The 26,699-nt window shown below is 34.3% G+C and overlaps 1 protein-coding gene across 1 annotated transcript; it reads right to left on the minus strand.

Moving 5' to 3' along the window:
• Positions 1-26,010, minus strand: LOC129269468 (serine/threonine-protein kinase/endoribonuclease IRE1-like). The gene is made up of 20 exons (XM_054906971.2): positions 25,870-26,010; positions 24,384-24,593; positions 23,766-23,895; positions 16,757-16,863; positions 16,090-16,162; positions 15,492-15,663; positions 14,705-14,763; positions 13,781-14,027; positions 13,104-13,185; positions 11,627-11,753; positions 10,801-11,078; positions 9,954-10,165; positions 9,151-9,280; positions 8,385-8,541; positions 7,882-8,075; positions 7,211-7,349; positions 6,604-6,731; positions 5,993-6,116; positions 4,354-4,421; positions 1-3,688 (listed from the first exon to the last, which is right to left on the minus strand). Exons 2-20 carry the CDS (start codon positions 24,492-24,494, stop codon positions 3,470-3,472), a joined length of 2,757 nt encoding a protein of 918 aa, XP_054762946.2. The 5' UTR covers positions 24,495-24,593; positions 25,870-26,010; the 3' UTR covers positions 1-3,469.
• Positions 26,011-26,699: the final 689 nt, after the last annotated feature.

Here is a 26,699-nt window from a genome sequence, read left to right on the forward strand (position 1 = left end):
ACAGCATATATTTACAATCAATCAATTCATATCAATATGATTCACATTTGATTCCAGATCCCCATACAAAATATATATTGATCAAATGTCCTCCCTGCAAGCACTCAATTATGCCAGCATATATCTGAAAGTTTCGCAGCAAATGCTAATCTTTCTGTCATAAATTAATAAGCACATCATGAAAATACTTCAGAATTAAAAAAGTATATAATTTCAGACAGATTTAAAGACATACAAAATTAAGTAAACTTACATCCTACAATTAGGGATTATTACAGCAGAATCAAATTTTTTAACTCACTGTAAAATTGAGTTGTTTCAATGTCGTAAAATAATCAAATGCAATTCCTTGATAGGTTTTAAATAATGTTAAACTCACAATATACAAATGCGAGCTGATGACATCATCGGCTTCCAGCACACAGCTTTGTTCGATTTTCAAGCAGCAATTATCAACATTAGAATGCTGTATCTTGGTTACATCTTTCTGCTTTGATCAGACTTTAGTTTAATTTTACTTTATTAATCAAAATTAATTTGATTTTAGAGTAGAATTTGCCCTTCAATGAGGGGTTGTCATTGGCTTTGAAGAAGGGAGCATATTGTCACAAGTTTTTATTAAGTATGGAGAGGGAGATCTATTCAGCATTTATGCCACATTTGACAAAGCTCTGACAAAGTTTGCAGCACATCAAGCAAACCTTACAAAAAAACAGATAAATATTCATGATTATGAAAAAAATGATTCTGCTATCTATATCATTTCACATTAAAAAATGTTTTGTCACTGTTTCATTTTTCAAAACTTGATTAGTATTTATTTAATAAGTTTTCTATATTATATTGCACATATTTATCACCTATATCTAACTCTCGATAACTCGGCCTATTTAAAACAATTTGTTCTTCTTTGAAATGATGATCTGAATGATCATCTAATGCTATAACTGCTGTGACCAATATTAAGGGCAAAAGGCTCTCTGTATAAGTCTGTAGTTCACTCCTATGGAGCTTAATTATCATGCTTTCTTTCAATATGAATATTTAATAAAATGAAATTATTTCACTTTTCAGCCAAAGAACACCAAAAAATAAAATCTATGATGTATTCGCCAATTTTCTATCCTTATTAACAGATTTACATCCTTGTTTGAGTGCCAGCACAAATCACTAAACTATCATATCCTTGTCATTATTAATGAAAATAATATGTAAGCAACATTATCAGACCAGCATATTACTGAAGCATTATTGGAAAGAAACTGCTGCTGAGTTGATTTTGTATTGTTTACAAATAATACTGCATTACAAATATATAAAATGTAAAATTGTAAAAAAAAAATAAAAAAAAGAGCTTCAAGAGGAATGATAATTGTAATATCACATAATTCTATTGCTGGAAATATATTTCCTCCCAGACTACTATACTGTACATTTTAAAAGAGATAATATACAGAGACATTTACTAAAGATTTTTATCTCTTATGAACGCAAGAAAAGAGGATTTTTCAAAGATGACCAGCTCTTTTCACCTTTTTTCTACTCCATTTTATGAAGTGATATTCTTGAATACAAATATAAACAATTTCACCAATACTGCCTTGTCTAAGCACCATTCAATACCCATCATTCTTTCCACCCAAACATTAATTTTGCTATAGTTCATACAACTAGGAGTAAACCAGAGATTCTACATAATTGAGCAATATATGAATAGCTTTGAACCCAAGAAGCATTGCCATCACCATCGCCTCAAATATGCCCCCATGTGAATAAAATTGTGATAGTAAGGGCACAGGGAAAAAATCTTTCTTTTACAGAAGCCTTTTTGTTGATTTTTTTTTTAAAGTAAGTAATATAGCAAAATAATTGTTCCAATGTTTGTCCACGGAACACAAGTTTACTAAAAAAAATGCTCTGGCGGCATGCAAGGTAGAAGTTAACCAGCTTGGAATGTTGATTACGTGTCAACATGTCAATAATTTTCTTCTGTCATGTATATTTACGATTTGCTGTTCTCTATAATGTCGGATCTGAATATGTCAAATAAGAGATATGCACTGTTAACCATCACTAATATATTCTAAAATTTGTACACCTTTTTACATAGCTATGGGACTGTTAACCTTTGACATAACAAGATATTGTCTGTTAAGAGCTAAAATGGAGTTACAGGGGAAGAATTTCCAAACATCAAGTTGCTTTTAATAAAAGCAGAATTACAAGGGAAACATATTCAATAATTTTGGGTGAAAATTATTAACAAAGAATCAGGGAGTCCTGAATGTTGAATGGTTCCATTTTGAAATGTGACATGCCAGCGGCTGACACATATGTCTCATACCATAATGTAACATTTTCAAAAAAAAAGTAAGTATTCAACATGTGTGTTTAAGATATAATTAGACACATTTGCGGTGACAACAAACCAGCAAAAAAAAAGCATTTCACTGAATATTACATGAGATACAGGGGAGGTGCAAAATGACATGAGAAAAAGACAAGTTTGAAATTCACGATTGTTATTCTACAATGGTTTTTTTTTTAAACTTTCATTATGTTTATCTAATTTTTCTGTAGTTAATATTAACACCAACATGTTATCAGGCTTGATTTCCCCTTTACATATGTATAAAACACATAATGAATGAGCTTATGTCCTTTATATTCCGAAAAGGTAATGTCTGGCAAGACAATAGACAAGTCACTATGCCCCAAGCGAGTATATATTAGATAATCAGCAATAAATAAAATAATTTAGAAAGGCATGGATAAAAAAACAAGGCACCTATATCACGGAGGAAGAGGGAAATATCTTCTAAGGCACTCACTTTTAGAATACACTTCATTTTGAAAAGTATGGACCCTTGGCCATTAATCCATATCATCAACTGAACGTTATTGGACAACAAAGCAAGCAGAAAATAAATTTTGAAATTTTACAAAAACAACATTGCAGTACCACATTAAACATCACAAAAACATATAACATACATACATTAGTATATATATGATCCATGACAATTTATATTATAGCTGTGAAAAGATTGTCTAAGCATATCTCAATTTCAGCATTTGTAGAAAGAATAATAATGATTTTAATGTGACTGAGTACTAGTCCTGAAGAGCAATTAGCTCATGGAACTTAGAGGGAATGAGATAACTAAATGAACATCATCATGTAATAACAGCATAAGTGGCAGATCCATGATTAACAGGGGGGCATGCTTTTCCCTTTTTGGACAAACAAGCTCCTTAGATCTGCCACTGAGCAAATAAATGTAACTTGATCTTCAAGTGCCTCTGGTTAATACAGAGATACAAGGTGAATATCAACACATGACTGACAAATCAGATATCAGCCAAGGGCCATTTAAACTTCCAAAGTGCAGCGTATATTCATGTGCAAATAGTGTCCTTAGGCTATGCAATCTCCCTTGATGACATAAATACTGGGAATTCCTCTTCATTAATCCCCTTTTGACATTGACTCTGCCGTGAGTGGGTCTTTCTTCGAGCCGTTATAATAGTACTTGGACAAGATCGGCTCCTCCCTGCACAGCGCCAGTGCCCCGTAGACGTGTAGGAGGAGAAGTGGGAAGCGCGAGGTAAAATACTTGACAAACTGGTCCGGCACCTTACCCAACGATGCCTTAACTTCATCTGGAAGTTCCCTAAAATGGTGTTTCTGAAATAAGAAGATGAAAAAAGATAAAGTTTCAGAGTGTATTTCTGACCTGGAAGGAGTATCACTGAATGACATCTGTAAAAATAACTTTCATTCAAATTTCTCATAAACCTATGATATGGCACTGTAGCAGGAATTCATAATAAAAACATGTTCAGAAATTTTGTTAAATGAAACAAGACAGTTAAGAAATAAGTATTTTCGAACAACAGAGTTTGAGATTTGCATTTACAAGCAAGGAGCGTTAATAATCAATACCTATACAAATAACTTCTTGAATTATAATAATTCTTTAAAGACTGTATTTCAAAACATTTCAATGATATAATGGGAAAACACAAAATACTCTTTTGCAGAATTGATGATATTCAAAATCTAAAAAAAAATCAAATGCATGTACCCAGAGCATACACATATCACATCAGTACATTAGACAGACACATTTTCTACCCATTCTTAAATCCTTTCCTCCAGTTATGTTTGCATATTCATTTGTTATTAATTGCTTACTTGCAAAAAACAACAACAAAAAATACCCCAATTGCCCAAAAGAAGATTATTCCAAACCATGTTTTACCCCACCCCTCCCCACCATTCTATTTTAACATCTTACTGAAAGTATAGAAACAAATGAAACAACATGCAAGATAACATAAAATACTCACTTTATTCCTCATTGCTCTTAATAGATCTCGAACAGAATGCCCTCTATACGACCTAAATTTTCTTAAATCTGCAAAATATAAAATGAAAAGGCATACTTTCAAGTGAAAAACATACATATCAGAATCAATGATATTTGCATAGTTTTATTTTCAGTTATATCTCACAGTAACAGACATATTCTTGGTGACACAAAATTCATTGAGAGCAGCTTAAAACCAACATTAGTTTAAAGTTTCATAAACAGATATTTTGAAATCCTGACTGATCTAATTCATACCCGATGTTAAAGAAATTTGACAATTGATCCATCTGACCTATCTCACTAAGGCTACATCTATTATATAATTATTATTAAAGGACAAGTCCACCCCAACAAAAAGTTGACTTGAATAAAAAGAGAAAAATCCAACAAACATAATACTGAAAATTTCATCAAAATCGGATGTAAAATAAGGAAGTTATGATATTTTAAAGTTTCGCTTTATTTCACAAAACAGTTATATGCACATCCTGGTCGGTATGCAAATGAGGAGACTGATGACGTCATTCACTCACTATATCTTTTGTATTTTATTATATGAAATATGAAATATTTTGATTTTCTCGTCATTGTCATGTGAAATGAAGTTTTATTCCTCCCTGAACGCGTGGAATTCCATTATTTTAACATTTTGTGCTTCAGGCAAGGAGGTCCTAATCATCAAATTTGTAAAAATTGAAATATTGTATAATTCAAACAATAAAAAACAAAAGAAATAGTGAGTGAATGACATCATCGACTCTCTCATTTGGATGTAACTGGCTCGTTCATATAACTATTTTGTTAAAAATAAGCGAAACTTTGAAATGTCATAACTTTCTTATTTTACATCCGATTTTGATGAAATTTTCAGCATTGTGGTTGTCTGATTTTTCTCTATTGATTCAAATCAACATTTTTCTGAGGTGGACTTGACCTTTAATATTTATCAGGAATGAATATAAAAATAAAACTCAATTACAGAAAAACAAACAAATATGAACAAAACTCATAGCAAAGTGCCTAATGAAAAAGTGAAGGTACCATTTTCAAAATCTTTGGTACGACTTTACCACTGGTTTGAACCCATGACCTTCCAGCTGTGGGTTTATTGCTCTCACCCCTAGGCACACTCAGGGTTCAGTGTTTTCCACATGTCTGCATGATTTCTATTTGTCTTTCTGCATATATTAATCTAATACACATATTTTGGCCCTCAGTTATGTTAACTGGATCATTCAGAGTACATCATTGTTCTACTGGAGTAATTCTACAATTGCCCAGTACCCGGCCGATAACATACGGGATAGAGCTTTTTCATCAGTTGCACCTCGTCTTTGGAATTCTCTTCCAATCCAACTCTGTGACTGTAACAACAATGAGACCTTCAAATCTGAATCAAAGACCTATCTTTTCCAGCAACTGTGTCAGTAATGTGTGACAAATTGGGGAGTTGGCACCTTTAAATATTTTTTTTACAGATAAATGGCACAATACATATGCTGTTCATTGTCATTGTCATTGTCATCGTCATTGTCATCATGATCATCATAAATTTATACAGGATGCAAAACACAAGCCTTGTATTTTCAACATTTTAATGGTAAACACCTCTTTACCTGATTGTAATTCTGAAGTAATATTTTGTCTCCAGTCATCTCTAACAACTTTTTTCGACCCTGTCTCCAAAGCCACCAGTAGAGGGCAGTCTACTGGCTCTTTTTCTATCCTGTCGCTAACATCCTGTGAAAGAAGTAGAAAGAGAGTTTGTTACAGGCAAGATATTTCTAGGAATGAATATCAAATAGAAGGAATTCTTTCAATAGAACATGTAGTTATCCCGATGACTCATGAGACAAATCACCATCAATTCAACATGGACTGGAATGGATTACAAAAACAAAGATATTGAAACCAAACCAAATAATAGTATTCCCTCCTATGAATAGAGCATCAGTAATTGCACTCGCTTTATGTGTCAAATAAGCACTGACAATAGTTCAATGTTAACATTCTTGATTAAAAGGGATGGTATTTATTGTGATACTGAGAATATTGTTCTTTTAACTGCTTTTCTATGAATAAGGGGGGGGGTGAAACTTTATCATTGTAAAACAATAATTTCATGCAAAAAATATCAAAATTGCTTTCCAACAGTTGGTTCAAATTATGATGAAATTCACCAACACTATATTTCTATATAAAAACATGAAAAAAAGTGTGTCAATACCTGAAAGAATGCAAGCTGTTTTTCAGGCGACCAGAAGAAAGGATGGATGAGGATTGCATTTGCCTCTGGCCGCTTGTCAAAACAAGGATCTATCATCTTCGTGATGAGCTGATGGCTAACTTCATCATCTGCAAAAATATAATAATGAAAAGAGTAATACCAAGAAGCAGAGCAACATTTTGTGCAAAGTCAATAGGATGAATTACCATGGCTCAACTAGTTAATTTCATGAAATAAAAATGTTGAAAAATTCAGGTCGGTTGACAATAAATTTTCTAATATCATGAAATTGGCCCAAAGAGAGAGAAACAGGTCAGTAATTGACATGAGAAAGCGAAAGGAGTTTTTTTGGGGGGGTCATATATTTGCAACAATGTATTATCTCATTAAAGGTGTCCTTTTTTCTATACATAATTATATTTGCTCTAAAAGGGAGATCCAATATTTGAGGACAACTACCATTAAAAAAAAAAGGGGGGGGGGGGTGGGTGGCAGAAAATAGGACAACCAGAATACCTAATCTTTCTGTATATAGTGGTATCAATTTGATGGACCATCCATCGCTGCCCTAAAGATAGTAAAATAGCTATAGAGAAAGTGTACATACCCGGTGGTAACAGATCCAGGCTGTACTCTCCTGATATGATGTTTGCCTGACGATGCAACGAGTCACCAAACGGATGCTTACCGCTTGATAGAACGTAATAGAACACACAACCCAGGGAGAAGATATCTATAGCCGTAGTCTAGGAGATAAATAGGTACAGAAATAAATGAAAATGGAATATTCCACAGTGGTGAAGGTACATATATTATGGGAAGGCAAGTCTTGAGAGGGGCAGGAGTCTCTGTGAGGCTCTCAAATAAATTGATATATTTCCAGAGATGCTAAGTTCAAATATCAGCTATGCTTGGGCATTTTGTATAATGTATATATGACGATAGGCTGTGATATCGGAATGAGAAAGAGATGTGGGGAGATGGGCAGGAGTCTCATGCATAAACCATGTAACTTGGTATGCCTGTGTTTAACCTTTTACAAGCAATATTGATTTATAGAGTCTGGTCATCACACTGGGGAAAACTAATAGTGCACTAAATGAATTTACATAGAATAACCACTGTCAATACTGCTTTCAGGAGCGATACAGCTATAATGAGTCGATAGTACACCTCATCTTTAATTGCAAACCTTATTTCCTACAATTTTTTTCAGTATCTGTCCAAAGTATTCAACATTAGATATCTTAGCTTTGTTAAAATTATCATTTTTTTTACTGTTCTATCTTTTCCATTCAGCATCTCCGGTGCGATCCATCCGTCTGTTCCAGCTACCCCTGACCTCCTCGAGAAGGACATCCTGCCAGCGGCTAGCTTCTTACAAAGTCCAAAGTCTGATATCATGGCCTTGACCTTCCCATGCTGGTTGGGTTGGGATATCAGAACATTGTGAGGTTTGATGTCTCGATGGACTAAAAAACAAAGAGGAGTTTACATTAGTCATAATTTGACATTAAATGACGTTAAATGCTAAGAAACTGATAAACTCAACTCAGCTAAATAAAAACCCATGGATTGACAACGACCAATGCAGTTACAGTGTGTGTAGCATGGCTATGATGTTGCCAGTGTTTTGACCAATGACATGCAACATTTGGCAATACTACTAAATTTTTTTAGAGCACCCAAATCTAATGGAATCCGATACGATCAGCAGATATCAACATCAATGATGGGAATAATAACGAATCAGGACAAGTGAAAAATTAATTTCAAATTACCGATATTTAAAGAGTGAAGGTGTGCCAAGCCAAATGTAGACTGGTAGAGAACATCGAGAGGTTTCAGCATGTGAAAGCGCCCTCTATCATGGACAAACTCCTGGAGTGTGGCTGTACAAAGCTCAAGAGCGATGAAACGGAACTGAAGGTCTGCTTCCTGTATCAAGAAGAGACATGAGAAACAGGAATTCATTTGGTAGGTGAGATAAATCATATATTTAGATACTATGATGCCCTTTATTTCTTGACTTGTCTGAACATCACTGTGATCCATTCATTTCAGCCTATTTTTCATTTGGTCTCATCGCTAGTTGGTTAAAACATCACTTGGTCTAATATCAACTTAGGTGTATTGCAATTTTGTCTGATGATCAAACAGCCTGATTACTACCCCTTGAATGTTTATCTTTGGTCTATTTCGTATCAGACCATTTTTTTTCTCACGACTGTATTATCTGATCATATAGTGTTACACCAATAGCCCAATAAGGCGTCAGACCAAATAACTCCAATGAGATTTGAATTACACTGTAAATGGACTACATAGTAAACAGATTTAATTGGTTTAGATAAGCCACAAAGGAATACAAGAATTGCAAGTATGAGGTTACCACATATGCTACATTGTACATCCTATATCCACATTTGATTCATGCAAAAGGAAATTTCCACCACCTAAAAGCAAAGGCTTAAAAATGGAGAATTTAAAATTCTTAAATTGATAACGCTGTCAATAACGATAAGCAGGAGTGAATTAAGATCTTACCGTGCAGAAATATCTGATAACATTTGGATGTTCATCCGATTCTCTCAACAAGTCTACCTCTCTATCTGCAAAGCTGAAGCAGTCTGGGAGAATTCGCTTCACTGCAACATCTCTATTATCAAACCGCCCTCTGCAGAGAACATCAATACACAATCACTTTTTAATAAATCATTTTGTTTTGTTTTTATTGTTTTTGCACTGGTATAGAAACTTGATACACATGACAGAATTTGTTACATATCAGCAACAAAATCCGCTTTCAAAGATATTTTACCAGTAAGATTAAAATTGATTTGATGATTTTTTTTTTCATTGGAATTGTTGATTCTTACACTGATGTTTCTATTCAGTTTCTTTGGTTGGGATGATCATCATATTCATCAAAGCCATTTTCCACTGTAAACAATGACCTTTTACAATATCTTCCAGGAGAAATCAATATTTTCTGACCAGGATCTACTTTTTTTGCACTTCTATCAGTGCTGAAATAGTGCACAATCAGTATTGAATCAAATTAAAATATTCAGGGGGCAAAGCGAGGGGGACCTCTTGCGCATCTTAGGAGTATTTAGGATATTTTAGGGAAACATAGGCCATTATTTACTAGAATCATCAAGCGAAGTGCATTAATAAAATATAAATGGAAAACATAGGGGTCAAAGTCAGCAGTTGAGCCGAAGTTTACATGATAGAATGATTTGATCATGGGTAGAAGAATAATGCAAAATGCAGACGGCTTTCCTTTACAACTGGACTCTCAAACGGATATATATTTTTCATTCAGCATGTACAATCATACTCACTTAAAAACAAAAGTTCCCTCACAGCCCTGCCCTAGAACCTGCTTCGGGTTGAACAAGATCTTCCCGACTTTGACAAAGCCTTCAGGAACATGATCACTACCATGTGGCGTTGAAGAGAAGTCCTTCTTACCCCCAATGCTCCCTGTACCACTGTGCTGGCTCGACTGTGATGGGGTTGTCGAGCTGGGGTTTTGTGAAACCACCACAAGTGGCTGGACATAAGCAGATAACAAAGATAAATGTAACCTAACTTGAATAAAATTAATTTGATGATACAGATAACGGCTAGGTTTCTCTAGAAATGAATAGATAAAACTGTCATGTACTGCAATGAAAGTATTCATTACAAATGAAAGCTTTAAAGCACTCAGGAGAACATAAATGATACTCTTGTCAAGATTTAAAAAGACCTCATGATGTACTGACCATATGAATAAAACAAGAAAATTATATTTTGACCACAGAAATATTGTTCGACCTAGGAGAAATCAAACTCAGAAGAGATAGAACGCATGTATTTTAATCTGGTATAAATAATTTCTTTGACATAGGCCAATATTCAACTTATGGAAGTTCAACTGCAGGCAGAGTTACCTGTATATACTTTAAAGCATGATTTACCTGCTCTCAAATGCCCAAATTTCACACATTTTTGTAGAAACTACTGTATCAATCTTATTGAAGAACATGTTCTTATGCAACAAGAAAAGAAGAAAAATATCTGATATGAAGTAGATACCTCACAGTCTTTTTATGATATCTTCATCAGAATACATCAACGATTACTTTATCAAATCATCTTTCAACAAAAGGTATTGATACTTATTACTTATTCATTGATGCTTACCTTTGGCAAAAAATACAAGATCAGGGCCAAGCCAGCAAGGAGGGTAAAGATGCCCCCCATAAAGACTGCCTCACTCCTATGAATCCACCACAAGGTCGACTGTTCAGAGCTAGGACCAGGACTTGGTTTAGACGGTTCTTTGTCTGGGGAGGGGTGTGGTTCTTCGGACCTGTGAAGATGAGGAATGGGCGTGGCCTCTATCATGGAAGAGAGGTCTTTGATGCTGACGGGGGCGGTAGGGCGTATCATGATAGAGTTGGCAGGCATCTCATGGTAGCCTGTGAAAAAGTGAGAACCGTAGGAGAAACATAAGAACAATTTTTTTACTCGTCTTAACTTTGCAAAATAACAGGACTTGAATATAATCAGGTACATGTTGAAATTATAAATATGTAGCAGCTTTGATTACACTTGTTGATACAAGCAACGTCGGTAAACAGCGTCATTATCATCTTAATCATTATCTCAATCATTATTGTTATGGAGATTGCTATCATGATCAAACAAATTATACTGATTATCATTATCCCTTTCATCATTATCATCATCACGATTGTAATAACAATAATCGAGTTGATTTATTTAGCACAAATACACCACAAAGGGTAGCTCATGGCATGAATCTACCCAGCAAGTAAATATTATTTTCAGAGTAAATAAACCATTGTCAGAAAAAAAAATCAATCATCACAATCATTGATAATAAACTTCAAAATAATTTTATGAATTAATAATTCAATATCATTCTCCTTCCATTTTAATATTACTGAACATCATATTCTTAAAGAATTATAACCTTCCCTTTACATCAAATCAAAATCATTACCAAGTAAAATGAGGCCTTGGGGTTTATTGTGGTCAGACAGTGGGTTGATGGGACGGCGATCATCACTCGGGGTTGTACTACCATCGAACCCTGGACCTTCAAGTAGGGGTGGACTCCAACCTCTGGACTATATGAGCAAATATGAAGATAATACACGACTTTAGATTAATATTTGATAGACACAGTTCCATCTTCAAAACACAGCTTCCATTACAATCACAAGAACTTCAGTGGTATATAAGTTAAAGTTCTTTCACAAAGCACTGCACAAATGGTAATCCCGATGTACATGTACAAGTGAATGAATAATTGAATGAATGAATGAATCAATCAATCAATCGGTCAATGAATGAGTAAATGAAATATTAAATAAATGAGATATTTTATTAATCAATGAGGAAATGACTCACTCACTCAATCAATCAATCAATCAATCAATCAATCAATCAATCAATCAATCAATCAATCAATCAATCAATCAATCAATCAATCAATCAATCAATCAATCAATCAATCAATCAATCACTCAATCAATCAATCAATCAATCAATCAATCATCAAACTACATAATATCATATTAAACAAGTAGAATAATAACATCAATTTTGACTAAAAGGCAAAATAAAAAAAGGCAAAATCATTCATAAGGTAATTGTAACTTCTTCGTATTCATTGAAAATCATTCATGATTGTTCCTTATCTTTTTAGAGTTGGATTGACTCAATGAGCATTAACATTGATGGGCACTATCGTGAGTGCTTGTGTGTACTTGAAACGTGAATTATACAAGTGATAAATTTCAGAATTCAACCAATTATCAAAAAACACAAAAACAAGATGGAATTGCGCAGGTAGACCGGTCATTTTCAAAGCATTAGGCTTATCTGTGCTGGTAATCTTCAGGGCTTTTGTTTCCAGTGTATATTTCAGTATATCACAGCTAGTTTATATAAATTATTTCAGAACTTTGTAGCTCTAGATCTCTGATGATTTGGCAGCAATTAACCATGATCTAAAAAGACATCTTCTCAAAATTATTTCACACTGTAACTATTAAATTTCAACTTTTACACTAGTGCAAGAAACATTGTTTTGGCAAATACAAGTGAATCTTATAGCTTACAAAAGGACAGTAGGTATATATCCTAGATGAACAATAACACTTTCAATCGTAACATTTTGTGAGATAGGGTCCAGGAGACTGTTACATAAAGAGTTGTAATTAAATAACAATCAGAAGGATGCACTTTGGACTCGTCTTTTAATGCAAATATTTCTGCAACAAGCCCCTGAACCCTGTCACACAAAAGATACAATCGATTGTACAATTAATCACAACTGCAAGTCTTTGGTAAAGTAAGTACATACGTTACAATCGATTGTAGTTTATCATACATCTTCATATTACACTTGGATCCTGTAACATAAAAGTTACAATCAATTGTTCAATTGTGCATGTTTAAGAAATCCAACTCACAATGATAGGAACAGTCTCTTCCTCAACAAGAGCTGGTAGAGCTAACAATCCCAAGGGATATTCTCCAATGTACAAAGTAGGCCTAGTAGGTAAAAAGAGAAAAAAATAACAAGGATAATGATACCTGTTCTTGAATATTACACTCTTGTACGATTATCGGTCGAGGGTGGATACTTGATTTTATGTAAGACCGGTAAAAAGTGATCATGAGTTTAATGACTGGTTATGGTTTAAAGATGGGGGTGATTTATCAAATAACAAGGATCCACATCACTTTTTGATAAAACAAATAATGCACATCATTTCACTCTTGCATTGTTCATAAAATTACCCACACTTTGTAAGTTCAATTCAAAACAGTCTTAACACCAGTCTGGCTTGCAAGTTAACTGAATGCAAGAAGATCTATGGCTGTGAGTATATCTTTCATGCGTGTTATCTAAATTATACACATTGTCAAACCAATGCTAGTTGAAAATGATGCCTCCAAGAACCACCCAAAGTACATTGAGACATATATTTATGGAATTTGTACAGATGATGTCACAATTAGCTTGAAGACAGAATCATATGCACAGAGTTTTTGCCATATAATCAGAAATCACAGAAGATTCCAACAGAAAGAAATAAACAATTGTATTAAAGCTCGGCTGATAGAATGGCTGGCTATTACTCACACTAGTTTAGTATGCTTGGTGTAGCCTAGGAGTTGGTTCCTCCATGTAGGGTACTCTCCACCGTCTAGGAGGTGCCCAAGGGTGTTCGGGGACACCGCTGTATGGGCAACCTTGTGAAGCCCTTCCCCCAGCAGGCGGTACATGGCTACCACCGGTGAGCTATGACTGGTGACCCAAAGCATTTCACCCGTCTTCTTGTCCAGGGTGACCATCTGACCATCAGCGATAGACGAGAAGTGACGCAGATCTGGGAACATGTAACAAGAACATTGAATGGGGAATGTCCTCTTAGGTGTATAGTGCAGTGGTGTCTTGTGATAGACTCATGTGCGAAAGACAACTTATGACACATAAAACCAATTGATAATTTCAAACAAATATACAGCTGAAAATTTTTGTAGATTATGATGGCTATATGCTCTTTAATGCAAAATGGGAATGTTTGGAGACAATCTAGGATCTTCATTACTTTGAAATACATATGAAGTATAAACGTTTTTAAGAGTTAAGGGGACTAATTAATTATCCTTTTACTAATTATAGAAAACTATAAGATCAAATATTGTCTTGAGCACCATTTCATGAATATTATCAGCACTAACAAGTCACTGTACGACAGTTTCCATAGTAACAGTCAGAGACCAAGTGCTTCTCAGCCAATCAAATTTGAGAAAAAGAGGTAAGCTAATGACGTATGCCGTAGTTGTCAATAATATGAGTTATCTCGTAGACAATTTGTGGACCAGTGAAAAAATTGATGGAGAAAGGATAAACAGGTACAGAGCTTTATACCCCTCCAGACTTTATCTGCAGGGGCATTTATTGCAACAAGTCAAAAGATGTGTCCATACACATAATTATTAAATTCATTATAACACTTGAATGCCTATTATTCATACATATCCAGTATTGGTATATACTCACCATAATTACTCTGATCAGGGGAGACATGAGAGGAGTAGTCAGCAAACGTCACATTCCAGCTGTGTGTATAAACAAACAAGACATAATCAATAAAATCACACAATCTCCAATATAAATAGAAAAAATTGACAGGCAGTATGAATTCTATATCTAAAGGATGAGGTTTTCTATGCAGTAGCATACTGTTACAGAAGCAAAGGAGTAAAGAGGCCCCGATTCATTAAAAAAAATAATGTTTCACTGCTTTTTATTAGCAGGTGGTTATGGTTGATGGGGGGGGGGGAATTTTTCCTTTAATTAGCTGAAATTTTTTAACTTTTCACATATTATATCTACAAAATCCCCATCTGTTGTCTATATTTCTTAGAAAGTATTCTGAATTACTTGGAGACTACCAGGAAAATGAGGAATATTTCTAGATTCTAAAAGATTGATTTATGGAAATTTCAGTTGATGTTGTCTGAACTACTAATAGCAATGTGTACATGAAGGACTTGAACAAGAAAAATATATCAGATATTGGCAAAGCCAACAAAAATTTAGCACTCATATAAGATAAGCCAAGAATAAGTTCGAGAATCACTGATATTGAAGTTATTTTTGCTTTGTGCTCCTTTTCTTGACCTGAACGTTAATCCGAAAAAAGATGGGAGTCGTAGAAAAAGTCAATGAACTCTTTGCTTTACTCATTATACCCTAGAACTGATACAATGTTCTTCTTTTTTTTTGCCATACGGTCTCACAAGTATATTTCCTAAAATACCGAACATAAAAATATCCTCCTTACATTTTGTTGCTGTTTGTGCTGTCAAACATAGTGACAGTGAATTCTGTACGTCCAAGGAAGAGTGTTGAGCTACTGGTCAGTGGACAGGACGATTGGCTGGATTCAGTGGTCAATGTCTGCTTCTTCTGACCAGAGTTGACGTCTACCGCTATCCATGTGTCTGCTTTCCTACCTAAAATAGCAGGAGATGTAAAGAAACACATTTATTGAATAAAGAACAAACAAGAACAAAACGTGCACACATTCTTAATTTAATTACTATTGTATCACCTTGAAACTTCAAATTCATCATCATCTTTGCCATCATCACCACCACCACCACCACCACCGTCATCGCCGTTGCCTTCATCATCATCATCATCATCCCCACCATCATCACCATCATCACCATCACCGCCACCACCACCACCACCACCACCACCACCACCACCATCATCATCAAATGTATAGAGCAAACTTACTATTAATTGTAACTCAATCGCAAAGTGACTTCCATGACCACATTGCTCAACACCCAATCAAAATCAAGCTTCATCAAATTTCCATGTAACCTACTTATAATGAACATGGACCACATCCCGTAAAAAAAAATCCTTACCTGTATAAAGCATGTTATCTGGACCTCTGAAAGGAGATGATGAGACTATCGATGGGATGGTTAATGGTAGTTTCTAAAACAAAACAAAAAGGGAAAAAATAATCATTGTGAAACCCTTCATCTTTGTCTTTGCAGATTGACACTATGAGTATGATATATATATTCATTTTTTCATGAATAAATTCATGAAGAAAGAATGACCGAAGGTCTACTTTAATAAGCAATTCATACTGATAAATGAAGCGTGTGTGAATATGAAATATTTGGGATAGGTATATGTATTGTATATAAGCAAAGAAAGGAATAGCTGAAAGAGTACATTTCTGAACTCAATATCTTTTTTAAATGTATGGAGATTCTATGTATGTAAAAGGTCATCTGAGCTAATTTTTCCAGAGCTAATATTGTTCCTTGAAGTTCTTTGAACTATAACAAGAAAATAATAATTTTAGTGATATTGAAAACAGTAGTTCACAAACTTGGATAGATATTTAGAAATTGCAACCAGCTGAACATGATTGGAATTCTGTATTTAATATGCAATTTACCTGGTATTTGGTGCAATGTGTGTCAAACTTTGAAATTAGAATTATCTAAAAACAAATCTTCGATATCCTAATATAATATGGAACAGAAGAGGTTAATAAACAATCTGAAAAATACTTACTTTCAACCCATCACCACCTGGACCTAACACGTAAAGGGTTCCATCCGTTGGATCTGGTAGGAATGTAAATCCCTCTGGGTTATCAACTGCCATCTTCACTACTGGGTCTGCAATTAAAAAAAAATGTTTTTTTTTAAATACTTTTATAGACAAATATGAACACATACACACACTTGTGGCAAAAACACATAGATCAGTGTCAGCAGTGCTTTGTAACGATATGAAAGAAAAGAAACTACAGCTATCAAATATCTTCTAGATTTGATTGGATTCAGTTTCAGTTGGTTTTATTTAATATGGCACCACTGAGTACAGTAATATAATTAAATAAATGCTATCAATACAATACTCAATCAATGGAAAAAATACTTAGAGTTAATATATTAAAAAGTAGATACATGAAGTTAAAAGATAAACACTTGATGAATGAAAATGGGGTAGACTCAGCAATAGAGTGGAGTGTTTATATTTACAGGTCACTAGCTGGGACAGGGAAATTACACCCCTATAAGAGCTGATAGAAAAAAATCAAATAAATCTATTTTGTTCTAAGACAATGAATGGAAATTCCCCATTGTTTATGATCTTTCACATGCAAGGGAGTGGTGCTATAACAATGCGAGAAGATCAACTAGATATAGGCCTATTCAAGAGGGAAATTTATTAACTAAGATATTGCATACAATAGGGTATGGGATTTGCGCATACAACCGTAATTCCGAAGCGTCGTTATTCCGAAGGTTCGGATATTCCGAAGGTTCGTTATTCCGAAGGTTCGTATTTCCGAAGGTTCGTAATTCCGAAGGTTCGTTAGTCCGAAAACAAAATGAGGATCGTTATTCCGAAGGTTCGTTAATCCGAAAAAGAAATGAGGTTCGTAATTCCGAAGGTTCGTTAGTCCGAAAACTAAATGATTAACTAGAACCTTATTTCGTTTTCGGAATAACGAACCTTCGGAACAACGAACCTTATTTCGTTTTCGGATTAACGAACCTTCGGAACATTGAACCTTATTTCGTTTTCGGATTATTGAACCTTCGGAATAACGCCACAAATGTTCGGATTAACGAACCCTTTTACGTTTTCGGATTAACGAACATCGAGGTATAGGCAATTTACGTGTTTCGGAATTACGAACCTTCGGAATAAAGAACCTTCGGAATTACGAAGTGTAACCTGGGATTTGTGGTGTTACACTCTGGAAAAACATCCCATGTACAAAGGCGAACGACGATTGAATGAGAATAGCGATCGAGTGAAAAAATTCATTAAAAGAAAATCACACTTTTATTGTATCAAACAACATTACAAAGAATGAAAGAACTTTCACTCTTTTGGATGATGGGGGGGGGGGGGAGTAGGGCAAGGGGAGGGGAAGGGGAGCAAATCATAAACTCTATTCAATTACACAATTCAAACTCCATTCTGCAAATTTAATGCAAGTGATGTGTACTGGTACTCCTCATCCCTCCTCACAACAACATGTCATTCAAAAAAAAAAATCAATGTTGAGTGGTATGAAATTTCACTTGAAAATATACTTCCTAGAATGAATATTCAGCATTGAGAATGAATGACAGTTTAAAGTGGGTGTGGATCACTTTTATTTCTTTAATTATTTCTTGCGCTTTTTAGAGAGTAAATTTTCTAACCATACGCTACACTACAGTTTTTTCCCCCTTCTTTTTCCTGCCTCTTTTCTTTCCTGCCTCTTTTCTTTCCTCAATAATGTCCTTTCTCATATTGGTAGTTCAATCTATTAATGTGAAGATTACCACATGCCCAATATCAAAATGGTTGAGAATAATACTTTTTTTATGACTGAATCACTGAACAGTTCCAATCAGTTACCAGGGAAACTGAAGTCCTGTAATTATTTTACTGAATGTCTCTGATTTAGCACTGACCATATACCCTCCCCTGAAGTACATGTACATGTACATGTATGTGGCGAATTCGAGTAGGCAACCAGAGAAAGGAAATGGGTATTACACTGGATATTTTTTAATTTAGATTTATAAGAAAGATAGTTGTACACACTAAGAAGGAAGTATGTAAGCCTACTTTATATGTATATAATTGCACAACTAATAATGCTTTAAAATTTCTAATTTTTCCTCCTATAAATGTGTTACCGTATCTGTAATGTTGTATTGCTGGGAGTTGTGTTATTCAATCAGTAGAGCATAAAATACAGTTTACTCACAGCTGTATGTTATAAAGCATACATGTAGTTTTAAATTCAGTTTCATATACTGGTCTGCTATAGCTTTCCAGTTTTATAAGCTAAAAGAAAATGTCACATCTGCCGTTTTAGCCAGTGTATGCTGATGTAGGCAAGTGTAGCCAGACATTTTCCCCTTTTCTTCATATATATCAAGCATTTCAATTAATCCTTGATATCAAGAACAGCATTTCCTTATTAACGACACAAAATATCAAGAATTACATTTTTTTATACATATAATGAAGAATCATTTGTGTTGTGAAAAAAGGCAATTCTTAATCATATAGACCAATGATATTATAAAAAAAAACAGCTTGCCATAGCCTATACGTAGGTACATTGGAAAACACTGGCTAAAATCATTAGATGAGAATGATATGGTAAACTGCCAATTCGACTACCGGTACTGCCAACTCGTCCACTCACCACATGGTCCACTTTCATATAGTCTAATACCATTCCGTCCATCAACATTTTCGTCTAACAAGCATTTGGTCCACTAACCATTTGGTCTAATCATCACTTTGTCTAATCACCATTTCGTCTATGACCATTTCTATGACCATTTCGTCTCATAACCAGGTGGTAATATCCAATTAATTTTCATTCATTTTGCACTTAACACTTAGTCTTAGTCCAATTAGACCAAATGGTATATGGACTAATGGATATTGGACCAACCAGTTATTAGACGGAATGGCATGAGACTGAATGAAAGAAGTCCATGTGGTGAGTGGATGAACTGATGGTAGACCAACTGATAGTAGACGAGTTGGCAATTGGATGAATTGGCATGAGACGAATTGGAAATAAACCGATGAGATAGCCCCTTTCTTTGGGGGATTCAAGCTGAACATTATGATAATGAGGGACAAATAGTTCCATTATCAAACCTTAAATTGCTAATGAATATTATAATGTGATGACAGCTAGCAAACAACATGAGGTGTTCACTGTCAATTTGATTCAATGCCGAGTGATTGTCTGTATACCTGTAGACTAACAAGTTCACAATGGTGAAAATTTTTCCTCTTGTACTTTGTGAATATTCAATTTATGAATTTGACAGCATTTATTTCTCGATGTAATACATTGCGAAAATATCTCCCAATGGTACATGTACATTGCCAGCTAATACATGCATTATGTGTACATATGTTGTCTTACATCACTTAACATGGATAAATGCATGTCATTATAAATGATTATTAATATCTGGTGGAAAAAAGAAATAGAAGAAATTATTAGTGATGAATTATATAGGCACATGGTAATGCAATCAAGGACAAGATACAGCGGCTATTCTTTTACAATCAGTGCTTTAGAGGACATCTGCTGGTACTCTCATCACTGCTTTTACACAAAATCAGTGTGATCTATACACAATACCCAACTGTACATCTGTAGAAGTATGAGTCTTTGTTCGTTAGACAGTGCATGGACCTACTAGAGATGGACAGTGTTATGAAAAGCAGTATTAAAGTTCAAAATACAAATACAGAGAGCGATTCATGGAAAAGGAAATTCAGCTTTTGAAAACTATTAAAGGAGAATGAAACCCTTGAAACCAGCTGAATCCATATCAAAGAGAAAATTCAAAGAAAAATATTGTTGAAAGTTTGAGGAAGATTGAATGAATAATAAGAAAGTTATGAGCATTTGAATATTGGGATCACTAATGCCATGTAGTTCCTCCCATTGGCAATGCGACCAAGATCTGTGATGTCACACACGTACAACTCCCTCATTACTTTAGTACTTATTTCACTTATATTCTCACTTTTATAGAGTCTATCACATGGTGAGGTGTTCTCTTTATGAGAGGACAAGTACAGAGGTTTCACAACATTATATCATTGATGAATCGTTTGTCATATGATTAGAACGAGCAAAAAGAGATGTTTTGGGTATATTTTCAGTGTCCAAAAGGGGAGAGTTGTTCATCTGTGACATCACACATCTTTATCGCATTGCCAATGTGAGGATCTACATAGCATTAGTGATCTCGACATTCAAATGCTCATAACTCTTCTATTGCTAGTCCTATTTTACTCAAACTTTTGTTGATCTTATTCTTTGATTTTTCTGCTTTCACAAAAGCTAACTTGCTCCAAGAGTTTCATTCTCCTTTAAGAAAAATTGGAAAATCATATCAAAGAGGAGCTCAGATTTTTTCTTATTTCAGATCCTTTTAACCATTTTTTAAGAATGGAAGTCTCAATAAATGCATAGTTTGGAAGGTTAAAGACTCTTTACATTCTTGCTAGTATCTCAACCTACTAATGCATTTTTTAAACTTTCTAAATTACATGATATCCAAGCTTTAAATTTAAAGGTCAAGTCCATCCCAGAAAATTGTTGACTTGAATAAATCAAAGAGAAAAATCAAGCAAGCATAACGTAAATGCTGAACATTTCATCAAAATCAGATGTAAAATAAGAAAGTTATGACATTTTAAAGTTTCGTTTATATTTATCACATAACAGTTATATGCAAATGAGAGAGTCGATGATGTCCCTAAATCACTATTTTTTTTGTTTTTTATTGTTTGAATTATACAATATTTCAATTTTTACACATTTGACAATAAGGACCAACTTGACTTAACTCTAAACTGTCAAAATAATGGCAATTCCATTTCCACACGTTAAGGGAGGAATAAAATATTGTTTCACATGACAATGAGGAGAAAAATAGAAGTTTTCATATTTCATATAATAAAATACAAAAGAAATAGTGAGTGGGTGACGTCATCAGTCTGCCAATTTGCATACCGACCAGGATGTGCATATAACTGTTTTGTGAAATTAAGCGAAACTTTAAAATATCATAACTTTCTTATTTTACATCCGATTTTGATGAAATTTTCAGTGTTTTGCTTGTTGGATTTTTCTCCTTTTTTTCAAATCAACTTTTTGTTGGGGTGGACTTGTCCTTTAATATTTCATAACTTTCTTATTTTACATCAGATTTTGATGAAATTTTCATTGTTAAATGCTTGTTGGATTTTTTCTCCTATTATTCAAATCAACTTTTTGTTGCGGGTGGACTTGTCCTTTAACACCAACTGGGAAGGTCAATTTGACCTCATTCTCATGCAAGAATAACCACTTTATATCGCAAATTCCTGATATGCCATTATTATACAAGTTTATACTGAGTCGGTACAATACTACAAATTTGTGGCCATCTGACAAGGGGTCATGGTACATTTTGATTTTGTTAGAAAATGCATGTACCGGTAGGCTCAAAAGGAGACTTTTAAATAAAATTTGTACTTTGTAGTATAGGCCTACACGTATCAATCTATAGCTACATAAAACTGCACATTGAATTGCCTAGCCATTGATTCATGTCTTATTTCATTCAATATCTAGGTTGGACACTGACACACTGACATTTTTTTTACTAAAAAATACTAAAGAGTGCTGTAGATTTGACTGTCAATTATCATTTAAAGGAAATTATATGATTTATAATATAGAAATTGAAATTTATATGTAATTTCATTTTTTTTCATATATTTTTAAGGGAAGGAAGTAAAACAGTCTGATATTTCTTCCTTTATCAAATAGTAATAACGTATAAATGATCAATGACCCAATTTATTCATGTGTGACTGTTAGTTGATTTATATCAATTTTAACAATGAATAGGCAAAGCAGTTATCAATATTTTAAAATAAGCAAATTAAAGAGAAAGTCATATATAATATTAATCTTAAATCTTAAATTAATACAAAATCTTGGTCTTAAAATGAGGGTTTCCGGAAAGGGTCTTGGATCACCGATTGCTAAAAATGCAATGCTCTGGAACTGACCACATCAAAAAAGGGGGCTTTCATTAGATCGTAGGCATAGCACAGTAGTGGCAATGTTGCTGCTGTGTAAAAGCTAATTTGAGGGTCTCTGGAACAGGGAAAAAATGAGACTTTCTATGGCTTTCTACATTGGTGATGCTCTGGAACGGAAATTTAGGCTAAAAATGGGGGACTCGACCGTGATGTATAGGCCCCCCCCCCCCCCCCCCCCGGATATAAGTCTTCTTGCCATATTTAGATTATATATTTCAATAAGAACCTGACAAATGCATCACAAAAATCCCCTTCCACACATGCTATGCATGTAGGGAACAAATTACACAGGGGTTCAGTGTGATTTCGCCCCCAAAATGCTCAATAAAGCTATAGAAAGCTTGTTAAATGTTGCAGATTTAGGCAGTAGTGTAAAGTACTTATAGCCACTGAAAATGAATACTTATATTTTTTGGCCTCTAGACGCCTATGGGATCATCCAAGTGATCTCTCCCGTGACCAAATCTCCACTGACGTACAAAATCAGATTTTTAGTATTATAATTTTGTGAGATGCCCGATGATGGACATCTAAAAATGTAGTTGCCTCTAAAATGCTTCACCTAGAGATAAAAACAATAGGCCTAACCTTAATTTTACCTACAATATATATATATATATATATATGAGGAATTGAAGTTGTAAAGCAGAAAAATGCTTAATCTTTGAATGCAGCAGAAGATGACTAAATGCCTTTAATACAAGAGGGATAAAAAATTCAATTGTGAAACTCTTTTAGAATGTAATGACAGCATACATGTTACATCTTGATAAAATAATTTAAAAAAATAGTTTCTTTCACATTCAATGAGGAATCTACAAGTAAAGTAATTGTAAAGCAAAAAAAAAAATCATCTTTGAAAGCAGCAGATGAGGACTAATGCCTTTAATACAAGAGGGAACTTAAGAAATTGGAGTCTGTAACTAACCTTCTTTCAAAGTCCAAATTGTACGACCTGTGCGCTGATTTAAAGCATGCATGCTGCCATCTAGTGTTGACACAAGAAGCAAGCCATCATGACCTGTGTAGGGAATGGTAAGTGGTCCTCCCGTATCCGCCTGAAAAAAAAATGTATTATTAATAGAACTCCAAACCCTTAAAACAAAAATGTATACACATGAGCTTGTAGGGTGCTCATTTAGAAAAGAGGGATTTGCTTAACATTGTTATCAATGCCAATGCATTGGCCTATATGGTCAAGATGCAATTATTTCCCCGAAAGGAAATATAAAAATAGGGGTAGAATTTTGCTTGAATTCATAAATGCATAAGATAGATGGCATGCAATTTAGGGACTCTGACTCTGGATACGTTAAAATTTGCTTTCTGCCATCTGACAACATCAACATATAACAATTTCATTTTTGAAGGCTCAGTGCCAGAGAGAAAAAGGGGCTTAAAACACAATATTTTTGCTCAAGCTATGAAATACATCAATTATTCTAGTTATTACATTCATTATCTCTGGAAATAAAACATGGATAATGAGTTCAGTATCCATTATAAAGGATGCAATACAGAAAGAAAAAAAACCCAGAAACATTACCTTTTGATTTCCATTTTGTTTTGCATCCACCAAACAAAATGACATGTACAAGATTACGAGAAGGATGAAGATGATCATTCCAAACTCATTCATGATGATATCGTGTCTCATGTTTCTCGATGGTGGAAGGTCTTATCTATGATCCAAATGTTGTGTAACAATGCCATAAGGCTGTAAAGCACGGTCGTACAGTAACAGTCATCAGAATACCTGAATAAAAGAAAAATAAATTTATTTGACAATTGTTTGAAAAGGCCCATGCATGGGAGGCCAATGATCGAGTGGTGTTTTATATCAAAATGAAGAAAAAAAAAACACCCAGGTATTTGATTTGGATCGCAAAATGTATCCAATAAAATATATTTCATATCCTTCATGTGCATCATAAAATTCTGTTTTAAACTGTCTCATGAATTGGAATTAGTGACATTCACTTTGGAGAAAAATTTCAAAACAAAAACCTAAAATAAGTTTGACGTTTAAGGTACATATTACAATTAGAATGGAAATGACATGATCATTGCTTTTGCATGTGTCATCCCATGCCAGATTATGTTAATACTCATCATTATCATCACCATCACCACCACATAATCACCACATCATCTACATCATCCATTCCATCACCACCATCATCATTCCCAACATCACCATCACCACATCATTAATCAATACCACCACCACTGCCTTCATCGCGATCATCATCACTATGATTTTTTGTGACGTAAAAACTTGTAGATTTTGATATTTTTATGGGCAATAAAGTACCTCAATTGAGGAGAAATGGACTAAAAAAAATCATCGCTACCCTCATTACCACCACCACCATCATCGCTACCACCACCACCACCATCTCCACCACCACCATCAGTCCCATTTGGCATTTATACCTTCATCACCACATTACCATCAACATGATCACTAATTATATCACAATCACCCTCATTCAAGATGAATTTGCTATAATAACACTAGAATATAGATCTAGGCCTACATAGGGTCTACAGACAACTCTTGATTGTGGCCATCATCACTAAAAAAAGACAAGATTCATCACACACAATCAATCAATCAAGCATGACAATTGACTGTGATCAGCGATCACAATCAGTCAAGATCACCAATTCACAATTTCCATGATGCATGATGACCACATCATAACAGTGGTCGCCATGACGATCATGATGAAGATCATGATTACCATCAATGCCATCATCATCATTTTTTAGCGCATCACATCACAATATACACAGACTCACAATACAATACAGACTCAGCTCACAGCTGATCTCTGAAAGAACAAACCGAGATCCACATTGAATTTGTGCACGCCTCCTCAGCCTAAGACTAAGTAAAGCACAAACGCATTTCGAAATCTAGATCTACGGATGAAAATAAAGCCCATAAAACTACGAAATAAGAACAAAGAGTGTACCACATATCACATCCTTCAGAATAAAACGACTATACAACATAATGAACTCACAAATTAAGATGAAATCTTTATTTTAAGGACCCAGTCGGAGCTTCTTTCATAGACTGCGCTATAGTATAAGTATAACTTGATTTGTGTATACCGAAAATTACACGTGTAAGGTGTGTATTGAACGAGCGAGCGCTGTGTTTTGATCTTCTAGGGACTTTTTGTATGATGATGATGACATCAATACACAGATAGTGTAAGCCTCCACTTGGCAAACTGAGGAAATCATTCACAAAATACAGCTGATTTGGATAGTCTCGATTATTTAGACGTTAATATTTTCTTACGCACCAATATTATTAGACAAAAAAGCTCAAAGCAGGGGCTCAAAGCCGAGCTTATTTCTTTTCTTTTGTTTTATTTTGATAATATGGTTTGTTTCGTCCTTTCGTTTTGTTTCGTTACGTAACGTTTATTCATTCTATAAAAAAATATTATTATTTCAGTCTTTAATCTGTTTTTTTTTTTGCTGCGGGGGAGGGGGGGGGGGGGCTTGTTTACAGTATTAAGTTACTGATCCAGCCCTAAAAATTCATTTTTAAGTAATATGTTTTTTGCAGGTACTTAGACTGTAAATCAGTCCACCCAAGAAACATATTGATTTGAATTTTATTCAATGAAGTAAAATCAAACATAAACATAACGCCGAAAATGATAAAAATTGGATGTAAAATAATTTTTTTTTTTTTCAAGTTTCGCTTATTTGTCACAAAACAATTATAAATTATGCATAACTCAGTTATTTGCAAATTGGAGAGTTGATGATGTCCCTCACTCACTATTTCTTTTTCAATTTTATCAGATTTGGCAATAATGACCAACTTGACTGAACT

The sequence above is a fragment of the Lytechinus pictus genome, chromosome 10 (assembly GCF_037042905.1).
Source record: "Lytechinus pictus isolate F3 Inbred chromosome 10, Lp3.0, whole genome shotgun sequence".
NCBI classification, from domain to species: Eukaryota; Metazoa; Echinodermata; class Echinoidea; order Temnopleuroida; family Toxopneustidae; genus Lytechinus; species Lytechinus pictus.

What these genes read in the sequence shown, in the direction of transcription:
- LOC129269468 (XM_054906971.2), bottom strand. Translation starts at nt 24,494, where the DNA reads ATGAGACACGATATCATCATGAATGAGTTTGGAATGATCATCTTCATC. An exon ending in AATTTGGACTTTGAAAGAAG is followed by an intron (nt 16,864 to 23,765) that starts GTTAGTTACAGA and finishes TTTTAATTGCAG; the next exon opens with ACCCAGTAGTGAAGATGGCA. An exon ending in AACAGCTTGCATTCTTTCAG is followed by an intron (nt 6,117 to 6,603) that starts GTATTGACACAC and finishes CTTCTTTCACAG; the next exon opens with GATGTTAGCGACAGGATAGA.